General features: G+C 42.4%; 1 protein-coding gene across 1 annotated transcript; it reads right to left on the bottom strand.

Moving 5' to 3' along the window:
* Positions 1-2,242: 2,242 nt before the first annotated feature.
* RND3 (Rho family GTPase 3) lies at positions 2,243-21,233 on the bottom strand. The gene is made up of 5 exons (XM_079782959.1): positions 20,829-21,233; positions 20,252-20,339; positions 8,898-9,007; positions 5,898-6,032; positions 2,243-4,261 (listed from the first exon to the last, which is right to left on the bottom strand). The coding sequence occupies exons 1-5, from the start codon at positions 20,976-20,978 to the stop codon at positions 4,010-4,012; spliced, it is 735 nt and encodes a 244-aa protein (XP_079639085.1). The 5' UTR covers positions 20,979-21,233; the 3' UTR covers positions 2,243-4,009.
* Positions 21,234-22,079: the final 846 nt, after the last annotated feature.

Below are 22,079 nucleotides of genomic sequence, written 5' to 3'. Positions count from 1 at the left end.
CTCTTCCATAATCACCATGTGAGCCATTAGGATGCATTTGGGAATTCCACTTGCACCACTTCATTATAGCAATATAAATGTGGTATAACATGTGGCTTTTGCAGTTGTGTTCCCGACTACCTATCGGAATGTTCCCACCAACCCTGCATCTGTGACTGTTACCATGGATATCCCATGGAGATGTCCATCATGGAGATGTCCATGGAAATCCCACCCGGACATGGTGTATTGTGTTGTTTGTGGCCATCTTCCTCTACTAGATATAAACTCCCTGGGGCAGAGATGCTGTTTTATGGACCAAGCCTAGAATAGTGCCAGCACATAGTAGGTACTCTAAAAAATCACATGGTCAGTGGAAGAATGACAAAATAAAAACGGGTATTTAGAACAGAATGCTAATGTCAAAATAATCCATTAAAAAGAGGACATGCAGCTTTGAGTTTTGAGAGTCTTAAGAGGGTAAGGTGATTTTTAAAAAAATCTATTCCTTCAATAAAACAAAGAATTCCCTAGGTTATTTCTAAATTTGACTTAAGGCACATTCCATATAAGACTAGAATCTTCTAAGCAACTATTCCTGAAGATTAATGGAAGTGAGAGAGACACAATTAAAGTCTTAACTCAGAATTTGAAAATCACCTTTTAGTATTTAAAGAGACATTAATCATGACTATTAATCAATAGAAAGGAATGTTCACAGAATGCTTAGAATAAATGTTTGCTGAAGCAAAAAGTCAGAGGGAAAAAGGAAGGCATACATGCCTAGGGCTGAAGACACATTTTTTTCTTTTGGGTTTAACAAATTAAAGCTGCTGGAAAGGAACAATTCACCAGAGGGAAACGTTACTGTACAGCCTATGAAACACCACCGCGGTCAGCAGAACCTCAGCAGTTTGTGTACCCCCCCCCCCCCCCCCCACCGCCACCACCTCCTCACCCCCCGGCTGCTCCATGCCAGTCATTGTTGAGAAACACGTTTCTTGCAAGTCTGACTTAGATATTATGCCGAGAAGTTGCTCAATGCCAAGAATCAGGAAAGTACTTTTATTCCCTTTACTGCTTGCTGACAAGAATAAGTCCCAAACATTTTTGGTAATTCTCTGCTTTTAAAAGTTGTTTATGAGGCTGTCCCATGTCACTGCTCTTTAATTCACTCACTCATGCTGGATCCTCAGGTTTCCCCGTTGGTTTGTGCTTCCGAGAATTCTTTCCAAGCAACTATACCGCAAAGATTTCTAAAGCCGTTAAAAAAAAAAAAAAAAAAAACAGCTACGGGATGCAGTTTTTATACGAAGTGAATAGCTGAGTTTTAAAGTCCCTCTTTGAGTATCTTCAGGCATTTATGTAAAACTTATGTGTAAGAGTTTTGTATTTTTTAATCTTTATTGTTGAAAGTATTACATAGGTTCTCCTTTTTCCCATTAAACTCTTCCAGCCTGCTCCCTTCCCCTCCCCCGCCCCAACCCCAGGCCCTTACCACCCCCTCTGTGTCCACAGGTTATGCATATAAGCATACAAGTTCGTTGGTTGATCTCGTCCTTCCCAACAGCCTCAGAATGTGTAAGTTTTAGCTTAATGTAGAACCAACTAACTAGGTTTAGGGGAACCCAGGCTTCCCTTGGTCCTAAGCCATTCCACACTTCCTTTACATCTTCCACACACTGCGGGAGCCTATATTGTGTTGTCCTGTGTTATTGAGATGCTGCAACTGTAAATACGGTCGTTTTTGTTTTGTTTTGCTTCCCTTCCCCTAATTGATGCAATAGCTGGGTCCTGGGTCATCTGCTCTATTGGCCTCTGTGAACAAGAAGAGCTGCAAGGTGGGTGGCTGAGTTAGGGACTGAGGCTAGGGTCTCCGAGGGCAGGGATGCAGACTAGCCTCCTCTCAGAAGTAAATCTATGACCCAAGGCTGGACCAGACTGTGTCATTACTGCTGTTCAAGGAATTCCCACATTTTCTACAAGTTAATTCCAGGTGGTATCATGGCCCTTTATGTCTAAGATGCAATCACTTAGTCTAATTATGCTCCATTTTCTTTTTGTGATTTGAAATCATCATGAAAACTCTTTATAGATGCAGATTTATCTTTCCCCAAGAAACTGCTACTACTGCCCAGAATGAAAACATTCCAAAGCCTACTAGGTTTGGAAACATGAGCCAGATTCTGTAATCATCTCTGTCAAAATTAAACAGCTAAATCAGGAAGTAGACAATAAAAGGCAGATCACATTTAGACAAAGACATGGTTACTTTTTTATTTGAAGGGGAAAAAAAGTATGTTTTAATAAATACTGCGGAAACATTGACCAAACAAACATACAAATTGACTTCAACATTTTAAAAAATGCAACGAAAGTTCTGCTTTTTAACAGTTATAACTTATTTTCTTTTTACAATATTTAAATACAGAAAGCACTTGCCAGCTATTTTGTAATACTGCCCAAAGCATAATGCTGCCTCAGTCAAAGCATATTATGTTGGTAGAAACGTTTATATTTCATGGGAAATGACTGGAATGGTATTTCCTTGCAGAGACAAAACAAAGTGCTTGTAAAACATAGAACTAAGTTTGTAATTACCTTAATCTCCTCTCCTGCCACAGTTTAATGGGAGCGACAGCTTCAACACTTCAAAAATGAAGCTTTATCATTGGAAAGAAAGCTCGTTTTCAACAAGCGCCAACAGGTCAGATCGGGTTTATACTCTGAAAGAAGCTCTAAAAGAAACTGGTCAAAAGTATCTGTAAACTATTTTAACTGCTGATTATTTTAGCTAACAACAGCGATCAAGTACTGAACAGGGGCCTTGGCAGAATCTGGCTAAGTGAGGTTTAGCAATCACTCTAGAAATGGCTAGCATAGTGTCAGGACGGACCGTACATAATTTTCCACTAAGGCTACTCTAAGCTTGGACAAGAGGGTCCTTCTGTGATTGTGTTCATTTAAAGAAAGCGAACTAAACCAACTGATCATCAGATGCTGCCAGCTTCAGAGCTTCATCCCCCAAATAAGAGGCCTTTTGCTTTGTACTTTTGGTAACAATTCCAGACAGCTTTACTCACAAACTGTGCTTTCTGCTACTATTCCTTCATTATTTCTTCAGGTGAAAATAGTACCTACATTTTCCCCCCTTAGATCATTCATCCTATGATGTCAAACCAAAACACCTTTTATTTGACTTTGCATTTTCATTAACCATGGCAAAAAAAATCAAAAATTAAAAAAAAAGAATCACACACCCTCTCTTCTAAACAGCGCACAAAAATATTACCTTGAGCAATTTACCACTTTTTAATGACAATCACAATGATGAACAGAACAATCAGACTGAATAAAAATCGACACTTTTTTCTACTTGGATCATCTGCATATCTTGCAAGACTGCAAAAGCCTTTCTTAGAGCCCTCTCGCTCAGCTATTGTCAGGAAGGCAAGATTTCAAAGCCTCGCCAACTTTTCCTCTGGATATCCCAAGGGTCCTGATACAATTTCCATTTTAATGATGAGCTAGAAGGAAATTAGATCTCATCCTCTAGAAAACTAAACGCTAAGGTCACAGTGCCAGTTCCCCAGTGAGGACGGTATATTAATATATACTTTTTTTTGTAAGGAGATTAAAACATTGAAACATTAAATCAAAGTAGAGATCCATGACTCGATTATAACAAAGAAAACAATAATGCAAGCACCGTTCCGAGCGGGATTTTTCTTCTTGGAGGTACTCGCATTCCTCCTCATCTACCTCTAGCCCATCCGAACCTCTCTCTTTTTGGCATATTTCTCAAGTCACACTTCAGAACTCTTCAATGTATTCACTTCTCACCACTTGTTCTACATGCCGAACCTAAGGACAGGATTCCAAAAAGATGAGCATCCTCTCAAATGCCTCCTAAGCCTCCGGAATATGTGACTTTCGGCTGTGCACTTCATTCAGACTTCACCTTTTTGTTTCGTTGTTAGTGTTTTTTTTACACCAAAGTTCCTTGTCCTCATCGAAGGTAACGGGGGATTCACATCACAGTGCAACTCTTCGCTTTGTCCTTTCGTAAGTCCGTAGCCACTGCCGAGAGCTCTGGTCTGCTGGGCATGTGTGAAATCCGCTTTGTGGCCCTCTGTGATTTGTTCCGCTTAACGTTTTTATTTGTTTTGTTTACACACGCCAAGGTGGCAACGTGAAAAATGTCTCTGACGCTATTTTCTGACTGTAATGCTGAGCATTCGATGTAAGTGGCTGCTCCGATCTGCTTAGCCATATTTGCCCCCTGAGAAGTAAAAGAAGGGACTGTATTTAGCAATTAGTCTTTGGGAAAAGTTATAAAGTGTCTTCTAAATAATAATGCATCGCAAAGCATTTCTAATGTTAACTGAATTTTCCAAGTGTTGCTGCAAAAAAACAACAACCAGTTTTTAAATTTGTACTGCCTTCTTTTCCATTTCATAAATATTTGCAGTCAAGAACCAGTCAGTCCTAAGGTGCTCAATGTTCATCACTTAGTAGATGCTGTTTGACATCCCAGAGGTGCTAAAGGCTGTCACTGGGTCATCACTAAATGAGGCCCAGAGTATCAGTTAGTCTGATTCAAAGAAGTAGGAGAGAAGCTTAAGGAGGTGATTCATCTTCACTATCAACTGTAACCCAGAGTAACTAGATACTCTTGTCTTCCAGGTCACAGCAAAGTATAGAATTACTCAGAGGGTCCTACTATTGGAAAAAGGCAGCTGAAGATCATGAATATAAATGATGCATTTTCCACATGCTTCTAGCAGGGGTGATTCAGCCCCTAGCTTGTTCCAGCACCTCATGGGGCACTCAATTTTCTTGAGTGTATATAACAATCAAGATTAGTCAATAGGCTATACCAAAAAAACAAGGATAAAGAATAGAATACAGAATCAATTTTGATATGTATGGAATTAAGTTTAGGGCCAAAATAAATTGATGAAAGAAAGAATACTGTTATGCCATCTATAACTTTAGTAAACACAAAATATGTAATTTCCAAACATGGGCCACACAACCCAGTGTGCAGAACAAAACGGAAGTGTGCATCAAAACAGTTTACTAAATAACGAAATTTTTGTTAATTAGAAATGCAAGACAAAGACTACAGCATTTAAAATAATGAATAAAAAAATTATAGCTCTTTCAACATGAACTCTCTTTAGAATCTGTAAGTTTTGAGAGAATAAATTTCTAAAACCCATTCTCCTCTTTTCTAAATACTTAGAAAAAACACCTGAAGAAGTGATGAATCTCTAAAAGACAGTTTTATGGAGTGTTCTACTTTACTGGCAAAGGCTTTCTCTTTTTGTAGTATTTTATTGTGCTGCTGAGTGTAACATAAGATGAACTCTCTTAAAGAGTAGTACTGATGTTGACCACCTTCTCTCTTAAACCGAGTGGGAGCTACAGAAATATACAAGGCAGCATATGACCCACTGTTCATATACTCTGTAATCAAAGATGTGATTGCCCTACTAAATGCCAGAACATTCATATTTTAAAAGACTTTTTCCCAAACTTGTCTTATTACGCATATACACATATGAATCCTTTATACAATAAACGACTGAAAAAATTTTGGAAAGCTTTTTGGGAGGGTTCAGCCAAACTTTGGTGCTCACTTTGTAGTCTTGACACCGATCTGAGCTATGGGCTGCCCCGAAGGAGCATAGATGCTTCCTGTGAAGGCACAGCCCCTTCAACTGTGTTGACAGATGGTCCCAATTTGGACACATAGTGCTCATTCTGCATCTTAGAAAAGGGTCTTGCACTTGGACTTGACCACTGGTTGAGCCTTAAGAAAAGTGGCTACTTTTAATTTTATTTATTACGAGTGATGTTCCATTTCTGTCCTTTTTAAAATGCACACTGGTACACTGACAACATATACATACCTGGTCATAGGACACTGGTGTCTGTCTGTGGTTGGAGAGCTCCACTAATGTGCTGACATCGGTCCGAAGATCAGATTTGCAGCCAACCATGAGCATTTTGGTGTTGGGACAAAACTCCTGGATTTCACCTTTCCACTGTTGAGGGAAAAGACGAAACATGAGCAAAGCGCTGACAACCACAGAATAGAAACCGTTTCTCCACTGGCAGACATTAGAAATGGGACTCATAAAGGACATTTAAAAGGAACTGTCACTTCAGATGAAGAAGCAAACTGGCATTTATCTCCTAAGTAATATTAAGTTTTACTACATCCTCAAGTGGATCCATTGGGGAAGACTTATGTATATTATTATTTATTCTCTGTTTTTGTGACTCAGTATCTGTCCCTACTGCAAGAGACTTGTTGGGTGTTGTCAGAAGGTAGCTTCTCAGAAGGTAGCTTCAGTAGTATCTTAATTATTGGGGTATCTCTGAAAGATAAAGGTGCCTTAAGTATAATTATATATTGTAACAAGTGATTACATCCTTGGATGTGTTCAGCTGACACTTCCTACCATGGACGGCTGGGAATTAAGACCGAGCCAACATAAGCACAGGTATGCATTCACTGATCCCATCAAGAAAGATGGAGCAGCTACCATGTGATGAAATCTGTATTGAGATTTTAAGAACTGGAGATAAAGTCAATAAACAGAACAATCTGCCTTTAAGGAGTTTCCAGTCGAGTGGCCAAATCAACCAAGACCGTGGCATTGGGCTCTCAGAAAGGCATCTGGTTCTGTGGCTCACATGCCCTTGAGTCAGTTTTAAGTTACATAGTTGCTAAATATTTCAATTTAGTGCAATGTTGGGTTAGTTGTTTTGTGACCTAACAGGAATTCTTAGAATCTACAGAAATGTCTGCCAGGGGATTCTCCTTTTTAATTGTCCTTTTAAAGAGCAAATGGATATCTTTTTGTGGTTTCACTTCCTCAGGCTTGAGATAACCATCAGGATGGGAGTCAGGAGTTCAGAGTATTCACAGGAAAGTTCTGGCTCTTGGGGAAGAGGGATTAGAGGGGCTGAGATCAGGAATCCACGCCTCTAGACTCTCCCCTCCCACAGGCACACATATGTATTTGAGTGCTTTACTACATATTATGGTGGTTACAAAGATGATTAAGACATAACTGTGCCTCCAGAAAAGGAATTCACAGAAGAGTGCGGATGATGAAGTCATGAATATGATCCTGGACAAGAGGGACATCCTGCAGGAGTAGTTTAGAAGACCATCAGAGGAGACATTTCCAGAGCTAGAGGTGTACTGTGGGCAAAGAACTCTACTGCCAAGTACACCAGTGGATTGAAGGGAGCAATATACTTTCCACAAGAGCCCAGTTTATCCACCAATTCCTCCCTCTCTTTTCCCCCCCTCTTCATTCCTCCTATCCCTTCCAGAATTATTTAGGAACATCTACCATGTGCTGAATGGCACTGGAGTTAAGAACTGGAAGGTGAATTTAAAAAAAAGAATACAATCTATCGTGCTTTAAGCCACTTTAACCTCTTTGATATTCAAGGACTTAAAGGATTCAATTAATCAAGACAAACCATAACAGGGGTTATCATGAGCCTTAAACCTCACACGAATGTAAAACACACTCATTAATATCTTTAAGGCCAATGTCACTATTCATTTTGTCTCAGAGGACGAAAGCAAAATAAAACAGGATCACGGTTTTTCATTATAAATTATGCATAACCCGATGCTACATCAAGTAAAAACTCCAGTAAATAAGCAATCTCTTTTACCTACAGACAAGCACTAGGCATTCTGCTACGTTGCTCTTCAGCTGTGTAATGACTTAGGCCTCCCTCTGCATGTCTAACAACTATTTACAAGCACTGAAGTCAGGAAAGGTGTATTCATGCCTAGTCTGACAAACATTAGCATTATTTGTGATACATAGAGGAGTTAAAAAGCACATTTCATTGAGATAACTGTGCTTGCCATGTTTAGTAAAGAGACGAGTGATGATTCACCTTCAAACCCTAATTTTGTATGACACAAAAGATAAACAGTCAAACATGATAAAGAAGTGTAAGTCAATAAAAACACACAAAATGTTATAATGACACTGCCTTGGTCTCAAGCACATCCTCTTGTGTAAGCCTTAGTGCATGGCGAAGAGAGGGCGCTCCACAGAAGGGTCTGATTCTGAAACCTCACAGCGCTCAGGGCCAGGACTGAGAACACGGGATGATCCTTAGTGAAGCCTATGCCTTCCGTAACTGCCCAGAGACTGAGTCCAAGACTGGTGGAGGCCAAGGACAGCTCCTCCCTCCCATGGGCCTTCTCAGTACCTGGGACCCACCTGCAATAGGTCCCCTTCCTCTTGACCTCCCCCTGGTTCTGTCCAGAGCTTCCTTGGGTCCTTTTACCTCCAGAAACCAGGTATGTTATCATCTAGAACATGTTGACAACTACTGTTCTGATTAGTATCTGACATCTCCCTAATTACAAGTCACCTTGTCTAGTGTCTGGAAACATGCCCATGTTCCTCCTATATTAGTTCTACTTCCGTTTCTATAAATAACATCATTACTGAAACAGAGCCTCTCTCTTCAAATAGCTACTACTGCATTCTTTTCACTATCTGAGTTGAGGTGGAACATAAACCTATAAACTAAGACACAATCTATAGGGTAAATGAAGGAAGGAAAGAAGGAAGGCATGCTTGACAGTAATCAAATATAATTTCTGCCCAAAGAATAAACCCAGAGGCTCTTAAAAGGGTATTTTGTTTCTTAAATGAAATACAATTTTAAGCAGGCTCATCATCAAGACTGGTGATACATATGGAAACCCTGATATAGTGTAAAAGTGTCCTTTTCAGTGTTCTAACTCCAAAATACACAGCCGAGTATTAACTAGAGTGTTGGGGCTCCCCAGCCCGCTTCATGTTCCTATGTTATATATGGGCCGGTACTGAACTGGGTCATCATTCCCCAGCACTTGCCTTTTTTAGGACACTGTCCAGAGTCTCTGGTCTACTGATGTCAAAGCAAATCAGAACAGCATCCGAATCTGGGTAAGAGAGGGGCCGGACGTTGTCATAATAAGGAGAACCTGGAAGAGACAAAAATACACAAGTTTTTAGACAAAAATCTCTTGTCTGTCATGCCTTCATCCTGCCCTTTTGAATTAAACCCTTTGAATATCACATGGGGGTGGGAGTCCCACTTCCACCTCCTCTAATTCTTGGTAGTTAATGCAAAAACAAAACAAAACACACAAACAGAGGCTGAGTAGTAACATATGCATCGCTGCCAGAAGAGGAATGAAGCCTCCCTTGTGTCTGATGGGACTCCAAAGGGAAGAGCCGGGATCTAACACCTGCACGGTTCAGAGGAAAGACTCGGGCATCAGGGTGAAACAGAGGCTGTTGGAGCCCGATGGCCCAGAATGCAAACCCGCCGCCACCACTGACGGAGGGGCAGGGTTGCTCTGGGATTCTGCGTCAGAGTCTTCATTCATAAATGAAGATGATGTTACCTACCTGGGATTAAATAGACCCAGGCAGGGTGCGGCATTTATTAAGGGCCCAGTAAGTATAAACTATGGTTATGCTTGTGTTGGTGCTATTAAAAGCTGAGTGGTAGCCAGCACCATAAATAGAGCTACTTCTTGGGAAAGAGACCAAAACTCAAAATCACTCTGACAATCCGATAAGGGTGAGTCAGGGAGGGAGGAAAAGGTAGGTTCAGCTCTGCAAAGAGACCCACAGTCAACCACATTGCATCTGTGGTCTCCACCTCAAAGTTACAAGTTTGGATAAGCCATCGACCTTTGAGCTTGCTTACTGAAACTTACCCCCAAACTCTACACAGCTTCTCTTCCTGTTACAACAAAGCATGTAATAAATGCCATATTGGATCATGTCACTTTTTTACACAGTTCCATCTCTGAGAGTGACACAGAGGCATGATCCAAGGATCTTGGCCTGAGTTAAATCCAGGGCACCCAAAAGGTTTAAGTTACCAGCCAATTAATTTCACCACAGCACCCTCTAGTCATTTAGGAAATTTCTCCCTTTCCTTTAGGAATCCCAAAGGATGGGAAATTACATGAGGCCAATTATTATAAAATAGTGTGACTATAAAGTCAAATGCAGCTTGTCAACGCTTTTTATATTTTTAAATCATTTTCAGTATACTGACATTTCACAGACATAATATGGAAATCATTTTACTAGGGGATGTGTGCGTGTGTGTGCGTGTGTGTGTGTGTATTTGACTCCAGAGAGTCAAATCTTCAAATCTAAACCACCAAAGTCTTTTTGAAAATCAATTCCATTTTGACATATCCTTCTGTTTCTAGCAGAAAAACATGACATGTTATCTCCTGATAAATCAAAACCTTGATAGTCAAAGTCAGGAGGAGAGAAAGACTAAAGAAGCTTTTCAAATAATCTAGCAAAACAAAATGTGAGGCTATTCTTGAGTTCTAGAAGTTACTGCAGTTAGGGTGCACCAGCCTCTATTCACAGTATAGTCTGGTCCCTAGCAGTCACTAAGGAACCCAGAGACACTGTGGCTTTGACACTTAGCTGTTTTACAGGTGGACAATGACAATTCAAGCCAGGTGTGTCTACCAATCAAGGAAGAAGGAAATGTTCTAGGAATCAGGAAGTGTATGAATAAGTACAAACAATGGGAGCCAGAATCTTTCATGAGCTGCACCAGCTCCCTACCCACACCTAGAAGCAGGCTGACAACTGAAAGACATTTTCCAAGTGCTTAAAGGGATCAGTTTCTTTCAAAATCAAGTCATTTTAAATAATAAGGCATATTAGAATGAGGATGACTCTGAAAATGATAAGCTGTCGTCCTGCCTTTTCAGCCACTTAAAGAAATCTGAGGTTAAGAGATTAACACACATAATTCACGAATTTAAACATTACTGAGAAGCATCAGGAATTAGGTGGCTTATGGCTCTGTGTGGGTATATTTGTTCTGTGAAGTGCTAACTTTCCGAATTGCAACCTTTCTTGTTTGTGTCCAAAGTCTAAACTTTGACACAGCTGCAGCTGTAAACGTTAAGGAATTGCTTTCCAAATACGGAGTCAGAAAGTTCGGTATCATAGAGTGGAAATCCAAATACCAGCCAAGAACACCAGGGTTTCCTCTGCTCTTCAAAGTTAGCAGGAAATGAGCGGACCCCAGATCCATAAAAGCAGAGCTTTCCAACAGTGAGGATTGTCAGAAACCTAACCAGGCTTTCAGCGACCTCCTTTCTTGGAAACCACTCACTTTCCCAGACTCAATCCGACCTGAACGTGGGAGGCGAGGCACCTGCAGGTGCCTTATTCCTTCAGATATGAGGTGAGAGTGCTCACTGCCAATCTCAGACCCACAACTGCTCTGCACAACCATGGGGCCATATTTTCCAAATACTACAAAATTTAGGAAAGACAGCTGGAGAATTACAAAGGTGTTAAAATAGAGTAATGAAAACTGGGACTACCAAGAAAATGGTTTCATAATTTAATTCACCACATGGCTGCAGAGAATACGTCTCTGGCCGGCCCTTTCTGTGCTGGATCTCCCTCCCCCACGCATTATCAGCCACAAAGGGGATCTGGCTTTGTGTTCCATCCTCTGTCCTGTCCTGCCTGGAGACTCCCGCTTACTAGAATCAAGTCATGTGCTTTGTGTGCTAAGTAAGTCAACCTAAATAGCTGCAAAATGTAGAAACTGTCCCAACTTGAAACAGCCGTGACTAGTACCACATTCTTATGGAGGTTTGTTTCTGTTCATGTTTTCATTTGGTTTAATGTTTTGAATAAAAATAAATATGTATGTGAATGTTCATGAGAAATAAACCATCTTGCTTTACAGGTGTAGAGAGGCAATTTAATTTATTGGGATAACATGGGTTAATAGGTTCATACAGGTTTCAACCATACACTTCTATGACACAAAATCTGTATATTGCACTGTGTGCCCACCACCCACAAAGAGGCACTTTTTAAAAGCTTTCATGAGACCTGATTAGGAATGATCCTGTCCTCTCACTTCTGGTAGATCAACAGGAGTGTCCAAAGTGGCAATAAAACTGATGCCCATATTTATTAGTTATAAGCATAATTTGTATAACCACTAACTACGAAAGTAATTTGTCATTAAAAATAACAAGACCACAAGACCACTTAGTCATAATATTTTTGGATCTTTTGGGATAGGAAAATCATTGCCTCTACTTTTTCATAGTAAAAAAAAAATACAGAATTATAAAAGAAAAAGAATCTACCTGAAAAAAAAATCATCTAACAATTCAGCTAAGCAGAATTGCAACCTTCAGAAAAAAAAAAAAAAAAGATCCTGTGTAACTTAACAGTGTTTACTCTGCTTGAGCACTTTGGATTCTTCCATGTTCTCTTCTGTAAAGCCCACGCTACTGCACAAAGGAAAGCAAAGCTGGAGAGTGCACGCTGTAATCACAGGCATGTGTGGTACAACTCACAGGCCAAGAAAAAGGGAAGAGGAATTCCAGGAATGCCCTGTGAAGTGAGAACCAATATGGGAGGCAGAAGTGACACCAAAGTAAGGGCTGAAAGTAAGCCCATGAAACGGGAACAATGCCTGCCCTTAACTCCTGCATCCCTCCAGAAAAGTCTTAAAACAGTCTGTTAAGCCAAACAGCAACACATTAACTTCTATATATATTTTTTAAAGATGCAGGTGCAAAGCTTCCAGGGTAACTGTAGAACTAAACACAAGAGTGCTGAACATTTTTTACTATGTGGGAGCGTACTGAACTCTAACTGCAGTACACAGCAGGTACTAATGTGTGCACCCCAAGAATGTGCCTTAGCTAAATGCAGTAAGTCTAGGCACTGAGCTGAGCTTTCTCAACTAAAACTCTTTCTCAGCATGTGCAATAGGCTTCATGCATATGGAAATCTCAGCTGCAGCATTTCTTATTATGCCAGACAAAACTTGAAACACACAGCACTATTCCAAAGTCCTTTCTAATGAACCATAAAGAGAAAACTTCAGGAAAACTCTGTATTGTAAAAAAACAACTACACCACATATGCACCCCACCTCCACCCCCCAAAAAACTCCTCTTTGCTTGGGTGTAGATTAGAATAAGTGCACATTTATGGTGCTCTGAGTTCCTCAAGTTTGGCAAACATTGGCCACGTTCTAAAAGGCTTTTGAAACATCAGGTCTACCCATCTTTGTCTTCAAGATCATTAACGCTGCGTGAGAGCAGCATTTCCAGCCCAAGAAGAGTCACAGAGTGCCTCACCCAGAAACTAATTTTGCAGACATACCTGCCTGTTTACGTCATCCTTTCACAAAGATAGAACATACCATATATGTACATTATTAAATGTATATGTGAGAAGATTCATGCCCAAAGGGAGGCTTTATGGAAACTTTTGCAAAACCAGTTCAAATCTGAGTCTCTATAGGAGTCTGAGAACGGAAAACTCTTCTGGTTGAATATTTCCTAAATATAATTTCTTTTACTTGAACCTTAAATTTAAAAACTTTCCATTCCCCCTTAAGAAATTCCCAACAAGAACAATAAAATTAGGAATACTGCATTTTTTTTTGACCAAGAAAATAGATTAACTTTTGGTATTTTCAGTGGCCACCAACAGAATATCTGTGCCAACAGCAGCAAACACATGATCTGCCCAGCTATCAGCGGATTCCATTTCTTCATGCCAGCTAGAGAGTGAAAGCTCCAAATTAGCAACAATCTCAACTTGTGAATCAAGTCTGAGCAGGACTTTTCTGTCTGGCACAGTGTAGGACTCTGAACTCTTTTCCCAAGCAGTGTGCCCCACAAATGCCATGCCTGCAAGTATGCAACAAACTTTCCCGGGAAGAGTATTTTGTTTCTTTTACAGGTTCAGATTCACTGGAATTATGAACAGATTTTATGAAAACTTGGACCGGGGCACTTCTGTGTTGCTATAAAGATAGAATCAATATTTTTGATTTCTTGGGGCAATGCAGATGCATAGTTGGAAAGTCAATGAGGTAGAAATAAGGTCACTATTTTGGGGCTGTAAATAAACTCCTAGTCTTACTGAGACTTTTAAAAAATATTAGAATCCAAACATTCTACTTAAAGTGGAACTATGTTAAGTCACAGAGTTTTAGGGATAAGCATAGATACGGATAAAATTTTTAAATGGCATTATTCTTCAGTAACAGATCAAAGACTTTGTGTTCCATATAATACTTGGTTCCTAGGAGAAGAGCCCCACAGGTGAATTCGCCTTGCCATATTCTACATCATCAGGCTCTTTTCAAAACCAATTTACACAACACCTGGTCAAACTTCTGCAAATTCCCAGTTGCATTCCGTGTCAATGGGAATTTGCTTTGTCAAGGGTGTCTCTGAGTCAAGTTGCCAGTATATAGTAACCGAGAAGACCTTTTCAGGGCATCCGAAAATGGTTGAGGTACAACTTATTCATTTAGCACAGCCCACCAGGTACCATGAGCTTATTGGAGAAACTATTGATCCCTGGTGTCATATCTACATGCAAAAGAACTGGATTAATAAGGAAACATCTGGTTATTTCAGGTGCCATCAAAATGACCAAAATGGATGCCTCACTGAAATGTACAACTTAGTAAGAAACTAGGTTGGAGAAAACTTAGCACTAACTGGGGTTTAAATTTTAAAAGATCTAGAGACAGATGTAGACTTAGGAAGGGAATTTATACTTTACTTTTTTTAAAATCTATAGTTTAAGCTGAAATCATTGCATGGTGGAAAAATCTCCAAATGTAGTTTTATATATTGCTTATTGAAAATCACCATCCAAACTTAAGAGCTCTCTGTTTTGCCTTAATCTATATGTCTTACAGAGTTTCAGGATAAACACTTAAGAGTTGAACCTAGTTTTGAAACTCTAAGCTCCTAGGGATCATGACTACCTTATGATGGAGCTGGTTTTCTGCAATTTTGCCCTTGGTAGTCACATCACCCATGAGTATGTGGCTTCTTTGTAAATGCTTATTCTTTGTCTTTCTCTAACAAGGTTAAGTTAGACTTCAGCTTTCAGAATCTTGGTTTCCTTGAATCATTAAATAAATGTAAGCTGTTTCCAAGTGGGAGGGATGTTAAAGACTTCTTAAGAACTGCATCAACTCCTGGAGATAGGAAGGCATTATGGTGGACTTCAATGAGCAATGACTTATAGATCAGGGGCTTGGGCTGGCCCTGTAGCCTTCAGTTCTTTGGATCTTCTTAATAGGTGAAACCAGCTTTAGAACCTTAGACTCACCCTCCTATAAACAAGTATTAAAGAACCAAAGATAAGACTGGTAAGAGCCTTGAGGGCTCAGCTTTGCACTGTTCCCACCCTGTTCCCACAGCATTCATCAGAGTTCATGCACACACAATGCCCTAAAAAAAAAAAAAATGCTTACTGGTTTTATACTCCTTTCTATATGTCTTGCCTTGATGTGTTAATTTACATGGTAAATCACAAAAGAGAGACCAGTGATTTATTTTGAAGCTGCTTTGCTGAATTAATTATACACTAATCTCCAACACAGCTGAACATTTCCATTCCTGCTAAGAAATATTTCAATAGAATGCTTGTCACAGAGACTGTCCTTTAAAGTTATGTATAAGCTATAGATATAACAATATAAATGACTTCTGTTTGTAAAAAGTTTGTCCTTAAAGTCAGACCCTGAATAATTAAGATTTTTCTTTCTTCCCTTTTCCTTTAAGTATAAAATTTAAAGACAACTGTATTCTCTGTTAATAATGTTAAAAACTAATAAGGAAGTACTAACTTTAGCACATAGGGCCTAAAAGAAGCTTATATCATGACGAGATTCAAAAGAGTATTCATGAGAAAACAGCATAGTTATTGTGGGGGGATTTTAGCAGCTGAACTGAGTATTTTAAAACTAATAATATGCCTGAAATAAAATGTGCATTAACTTGCCTTGGTTAAAAGCTGGCATGAATGACTATTATTCCCTAAATCACATGCGTTGAAATTACACTGCAATCAAATCACTTAGGAAAGATATGGTGATCCTTAAATGACTAAGCTTCTATTATTAGCTCCATGCTACAAATTGCTTCCATGCTTGGCAAATGTGGCCGACTCTGAAGCACATGATAGATAGTAGAACTACTCTGATCTCAACTCATCACCTCAAAGTGCTGATACCAGGACCCATGGTTTTGCAGAAGCTCATGGAGTAAATTTGAAAATTATTTTGGGCATTTCTGCAACTATTAATAAACATGTTCATTTTCTTAATGAAAAGGGAATACTTCTCATTAAAATCAAGAAATTACGGTTCTGTATCCAAAGGCTATCTTTAGCCCCCACCACCATCTTTTAGAGGATTCATGTTGGCATTAGTTCAAAGAAGGTTTTGTTTACTTTCAGAGGGGCTGACTTTAAGCAACCATCAGAAATCAACTAGCCAAGTGCCACTGTGGTGGCTTTAACTGGTGTTTGCCCTGCGGTGGGAGGGTCTACAACACTAGGGATGCCTGACAATGGAAATACACTGTAACCAGGTGGAACAGGGCACTTGGTGCAAGACCCTTATCATAAGTTGAATATGAGCTACACTAAAAAGGGGGAGGGTTTCCTTCTCCCCACTCCCCACCCCACCTGAATTATATGACTCTTAGGGGAAGGGCCTTTTTAAAACTGACACTGCATCTCTAAGACCTCACATAGGGCCTGCACATAATAGGTACAGAAAAAGAGAAGGAAGCTAGAGAGAGAGTGGAAGGCACTATTACGTTTCTGTGCCTTATAAAGTGGGGAATGAATTATCTTTTCTCTTGGTGCAAAAAGACCTTCCATAGCCTGCTTGCACTTGATGTTCTTTCCTACACCCAAATTGGCAGAGCTTTGCCTGTGCATATTGTGTGACTGCTGGGGGGAAAGAAGACCCCTTTATGAGAAGCCTTCCAAGTATGGAAGCCAGCTAAGGCAAGAATTGCTTCTGTTTCCTGAATGTTTATCCCTCTGCTAGGAGGCTAAACATGAGGAGCATGCCATTCAAAGGACAAAGTTTATGCAATCTCTCTACTTATATAAGTGAAGTGAGGAACATCTAATTTTTCCTAAACAAATCTCTAACGTTCACAATGTTTTAGAAAGGAAAAATAAAATGGACATTTAAGACTTTACAGACTTGGTTTAGATCTTATCTCCAAAGTTAAATGGATAGCAATTGGAAAAAATAAATGTATCAGGAGGCATAAGGCACATGCAGTTATTTCCACAACCTGAACTAAACAAATGTCTTAGTGGGCAAAGAAAATGTCAAACATTCGTCAAAAATTAATCCTGTTTAGAAATTTGCCATGAAAAGCTCGAGTTGCAATGGAAAAATGTTAAAGACACTTGAAATGATTAGCTGCTGATGTAGTGGTTCTTGCTAGATGTATTTTGCTCATGAATGACACACCATTTTTGGTGGAGTCTATTTTAGAATTTAAGCAGTGCTTGGTAACTGTGTTTAATTAACTAATATTTTGCCTCACAAATAACATAATGGAATTCTAACTATGCCTTTTTTCCATTTGTATAAACCTCTATTGGAGCAAAGATTTCATTATGGAATAATTTTGCAGTGATATTTTCTTAATCACAGTTTTTTCAAACCTTTATATTTTAGTTAAACATCCATCCGTTTTGTTTCATTAAGTAAAAATACAAGTGATTATCTCACTACAGACTTCATTTCAGGTGATTATCTTTAATTTGATGAAAGGCAATGTTTATAAAGTTGACATTCTTTGTGCACAGGTAATTCAGTGGTAATAAATGTCAGGAAATCTGATCTCCTTGGAAACTATGCATATTCATTTGTTCATGCAACAAATTTTATTGGGTGAATACTGTGTGTGAGACATGATGCTATGTATGCAGAAAGTTTGAATTAAATACTTGAAAATATCTGAAGTGATTGATATTTACTGCACATGTGAAGCATAGCTTCCAACTATAAACTGTCCACATTTTATTTATTTTCTAGCCTTTGAAAGACAATGTGTCACTTTTTTTCTGCTTAAAAAAAAAAAAAAAAGTCAATTTAGCTCTTTGGAGGCCTAATCGAAAAATCTCCGTTGGTGGTCCTGTGACTCTTGAAGCCTGAGACAGGGCATGTATAACCGAGCATTCCTTCCTCTGAGCCCACCCAGGCCCCTCCCCTACCTAAATGAGTCTCCTTCCTAAATCCACCAGGAAGCCATGGCTCTGACCAGAACCTGGCTTGCTTTGTGGGTGGTGAAAACTGGAATGCCAGATCCACTGGGACTGAGAGCAGAAGCCAACCAACATCGTGGGAAACAAAAAGACTTGCTTGTCCGGTGTCCTAAAGCCAAGAAGCAAAGGGCTGGGAGAGATCCTGCACGTTATCTAGCTCTCTATTCTCTTTTTTCAGACAATGAAATGAGACTCAGGGAGGTAGGGGATTTGTTCACAGAAATCGGTGGTAACCAGTAGCTAAGATCTAAGCACAGCTTCGTATCAACGACTGGATCAGACTCAGGCCCCACACCTAACTGCCTAAATACTTTTAACCTTGCATTAGGTCCAAACCTGGGGGGGGGGGGAAGAGGGGGGGAGAGGATTACTGGTGCTAATTATTGGTTCCAAACCAGCTGTCCTGCCCATCAGGTATAACAAATACCTTGATATGTCTGGGAATTAGATCCCATTAAGTACTGGGGGCTCTGTAACAACGCTGATGACAGGAACTACTGAGGTAAGAAAACACTAGCATTCTATGGACACCTTCCCTGCAGCTGCGAGACTGTGTGCAACCCCCAAGACAAAACACGCTGAGGTCCTGGTTCTGCTGCCCTTGGCAAGGCTCCAGGAAGAGCCTGGCTCTCCTGGGAGAAACAAAATCGGCGCTTCTCACTGCAGAACTCCCAGCATCGGGCAGTGACCACGAGGGGCGCTGGTGCGAGACTCCCCGCCGGCCTTTGTGCCTGGACCGCCTCGGGCGACCCTGTCAGTCCAGTTCCTTCCCGGTGCCCTCCAATCCCCCGGGTGCCTCCGGGGCTGCAGAGGGTAAAGCCTAAGGTTGTGGGGAGCGCCTCTAGGAGGCTACTCCCAGCTTGACAGCAAAGCCTGCGTGTCGGCACTTGCGCGCTAGTTTCAGCCGGGATTTGGCCGGTTTCACCTGCGGCAGCCCAGCTGCTGGCTAAGCTGCACGCAGAGGCGCGGGGGCTTTGACCAGCCTTCGCGCTGGCTCCTCCTCCTCCAGAGGCAATGCCCTCGGTGAGCACGGCCCTCCTTCGCTCCCCGGCGCCGCACGCACGAGCGGCGGACGCCCGGATCCCAGCCCCAGATTCCAGAGGGTGCCCTTACCCCATCAGACCCTGCCGGGACCCCTCACAGCCGCGTGCTGGAATCCTGCCCCAACCACCCCCGCGCACCAGGTGGATGGGCGGGCGCATGGGAAGGCGATAACCCGGTCTTGAACCCCAGATCCTTGAAACGAATTCACCACGACGTCAATAATTCAACTGGACGGGAAGGTCAAAGGCGAAGTGTGCGGCCCGCGGCCGCGTAGGCGGGCGGGGGTGATGCAATAGGGGTCAGGAGGGAATGGCCTGGGCGGGGGGCGGGGGACAGCGTGACCGAGAGGAGCGGGGAGTGGGGGGAAGGCAAGGGAGCTGGGATCTGCAGGTCGGCCCCGGGGCGGCGGCTGGGAGCGGAGGCCGGGGACCAGCGGGCCGCGTGCAGCGCCGCCGCCAGCGCATTCCAGGCTGGAGGCGTCACGGGCGCCGCGGCGGCCCGCGCTCCGGGTCCTCGCCCCCTCCCAGCTCCCCCCCACGGGGGCGGGATCCGAATGCAACTGCGTCGCTTCAGGGATTTTCTCCCACCTCCCACTTTCCTCCACCACCCCCGCCGCGCTCCCCGCCTCCCAGAAAATCAGCAGGTTAGATCCTGGAGGAGTGCCCGCCGGGAGCCAGGTGGTTCCGAGGCGGCGCACGCAGCACCCCAACAGCGAGCCCCCTTGGCAGCTGCGAGGCGACTCGGGCCGAGAGTCCCGCGAGCCACCCGCTCTCTGGCCCCCCGGCTACCAGCGGCCCCCGCCGCGGGGTCACCCTGCGGGCACACAGCGCTCTTTTCTCCCCACTGCCATCAGCTCACCCCACCCAGAAGGGACAAAATTGGCACCCCGCGGGGACCTCGGGAACCCCCCGGGAAAGGTCGCGTTAGCCGAGGGGCGGCAGAGCGCAGGTGGCGCGCGGTGGCGGGTGCTGGGAGCCGCCACGCACCCGGGAGCGGCTGGAAACCCGCCCCAAGAACCGCGCGGTCCCGATGACTCTTACCCGAAGTGTCCCACAGGCTCAATTCTATTCTTTGTGTGTCGATTTCAAAACTGGCCGTGTAATTCTCAAACACTGTAGGGACGTAATTCTGGACGAACAAAATGGACAGAAGAGGGCAAAGAGGTTATCTTAAAATGCACGACGCCGCAAGCACACCCACTGAAAAACTGCCTCCTCAATTAAAAATAAAATACCTGACACATCAGGTCACACACCGAACAGGCATTGGCCTTTTCCTAAACCCCTGGCTCCCCACTCGCCGCCCCCACCCCCACCCCCTCGGGTCCCCAAGACTTGAGGATCCACATCTCCCAACCCCAGGTTCTGCACACAGGACCGGACAAGTTTCAGAGCTAACAGCAGAATGTGCAGGCGTGTCCCAACCCCTAAATGCTTCCTGCCTGCCCACTTTCCCTCTCCAGGCAGTCAGTCTAGCCGGTGGGAGTAATAAGGGGTGAAAAAGATAGCTTTAAAAAAAAAAATAGGGGAATAGGGAAAAGCAAAGGGAAACCCACCTAGAGACGGGGTACCCCGCGGGCCGCCCCCCATCCCCAAAGCCCCGGCCGGCCACACTCACCTCGGGGAAGCAGTCTTTGGCGAAGACGTGCAGCAGCGCGGTTTTCCCACACTGACTGTCTCCCACCACTACTATCTTGCATTTCACGTTCTGATTAGGATCCATGATAGATTTGCTGGATAATTTCTGGCTGGCTCTTCTCTCCTTCATTGATCTTGTCTTATTTTCTCTTAGAACAGGAATTTTCTCTTAAGAGGAAAAAAAAATATATATATATTTCTCTATATATAAAAAAGCAGATATAAAAAAATAAATTGCAAGGCTGGTGGGAATCCCTGAAGCACGGCGCAGACAAGGAGAGCTGGAGGAGCAGGCTCGTTACTTCCCTCCAACAAGTTTTATGCTTGACTCCACGCCGCGCTTCCCAAGTCCAATTCCGATCCGACTGCTTTGTTTCACGCTCTCTGCGCGGCTTTATACTCTCGGCCTTCCAATCCTCTTCTTTCTCAATGAGAGAAGGAAACTGATCCGCCTCCTCCCCTTTTATGGAGCCAGGCAGCGAGCGCTGTCTGGTTACTTGCAGACAACGTAAACAGTGCGCCCTCTAGGGTGACCCTGCGGGATCTATGTCCAGACCAAGGCTCTGGGACAACTTGAAGATTCCAAGGACGCTTTACTGATGGATGGGGACTGTGCAAGTCCAGGAGGAGGTGGAAAACTGAATCTGTGTGCATATTGATTTTTACTAGAATTTTTAAAAAACGTTTTAGTAAGGACTTATCTACAGAAGATGCATGGACATTTATGAAAGCAAAAACATTTGTCTCCTAAATTAAGACATCCATATAAAATATAGGAAGCAAGCCTTGGGTGGGGAAGAGTTAAGCGGTTGTTTTTGTAGAAAAATGGTTTGTCATAGGTATATAGGCCATAAATCAGTAGCTAAGCCAGGTTATTCCAGATGTGGGAACTGGCTTGCCTGGGTCACAGTAATAGACTGGCTTCTGAAACATGTCAGTTTCACTCAATCAGGAGTAGTGCAAAGGGGAGGTGGGAGCAGAAAAGAAAGAAAATGGAGGATTCCTCATCAATGAGTGACAAAAGCCACTGGAAACACAACCCTATGGCACTGGGGACCCAAACACACAAAGTCAGCCATTGTCCACATTGCAGTGAGGAGACTGGATAGGAAGGATTCAGATCCTGCCCTTTAACCCCTTTATCAGTGCCCCCCCCCTCCCTGGAATTGTAGCACCCTAAGCTGGACCCAGGAAACACATTATGCATAGCTGAAAAATGCAGGTATAAACT

The sequence above is a fragment of the Cnephaeus nilssonii genome (genome assembly GCF_951640355.1).
Source record: "Cnephaeus nilssonii genome assembly, chromosome: 10".
Classification (NCBI taxonomy): domain Eukaryota; kingdom Metazoa; phylum Chordata; class Mammalia; order Chiroptera; family Vespertilionidae; genus Cnephaeus; species Cnephaeus nilssonii.
Note: the sequence above shows the minus strand (reverse complement) of the source record. Positions and strands in the feature narration are given on the sequence as shown.

Excerpts from the sequence above, each read along its gene's own strand:
- RND3 (XM_079782959.1), bottom strand. The coding sequence starts at position 20,978 with ATGAAGGAGAGAAGAGCCAGCCAGAAATTATCCAGCAAATCTATCATG. Across the intron at positions 20,340-20,828 it reads CCAAAGACTGCTTCCCCGAG|AATTACGTCCCTACAGTGTT; the intron begins GTGAGTGTGGCC and ends TTGTTCGTCCAG. Across the intron at positions 4,262-5,897 it reads CACCAGTGTCCTATGACCAG|GGGGCAAATATGGCTAAGCA; the intron begins GTATGTATATGT and ends TTTACTTCTCAG.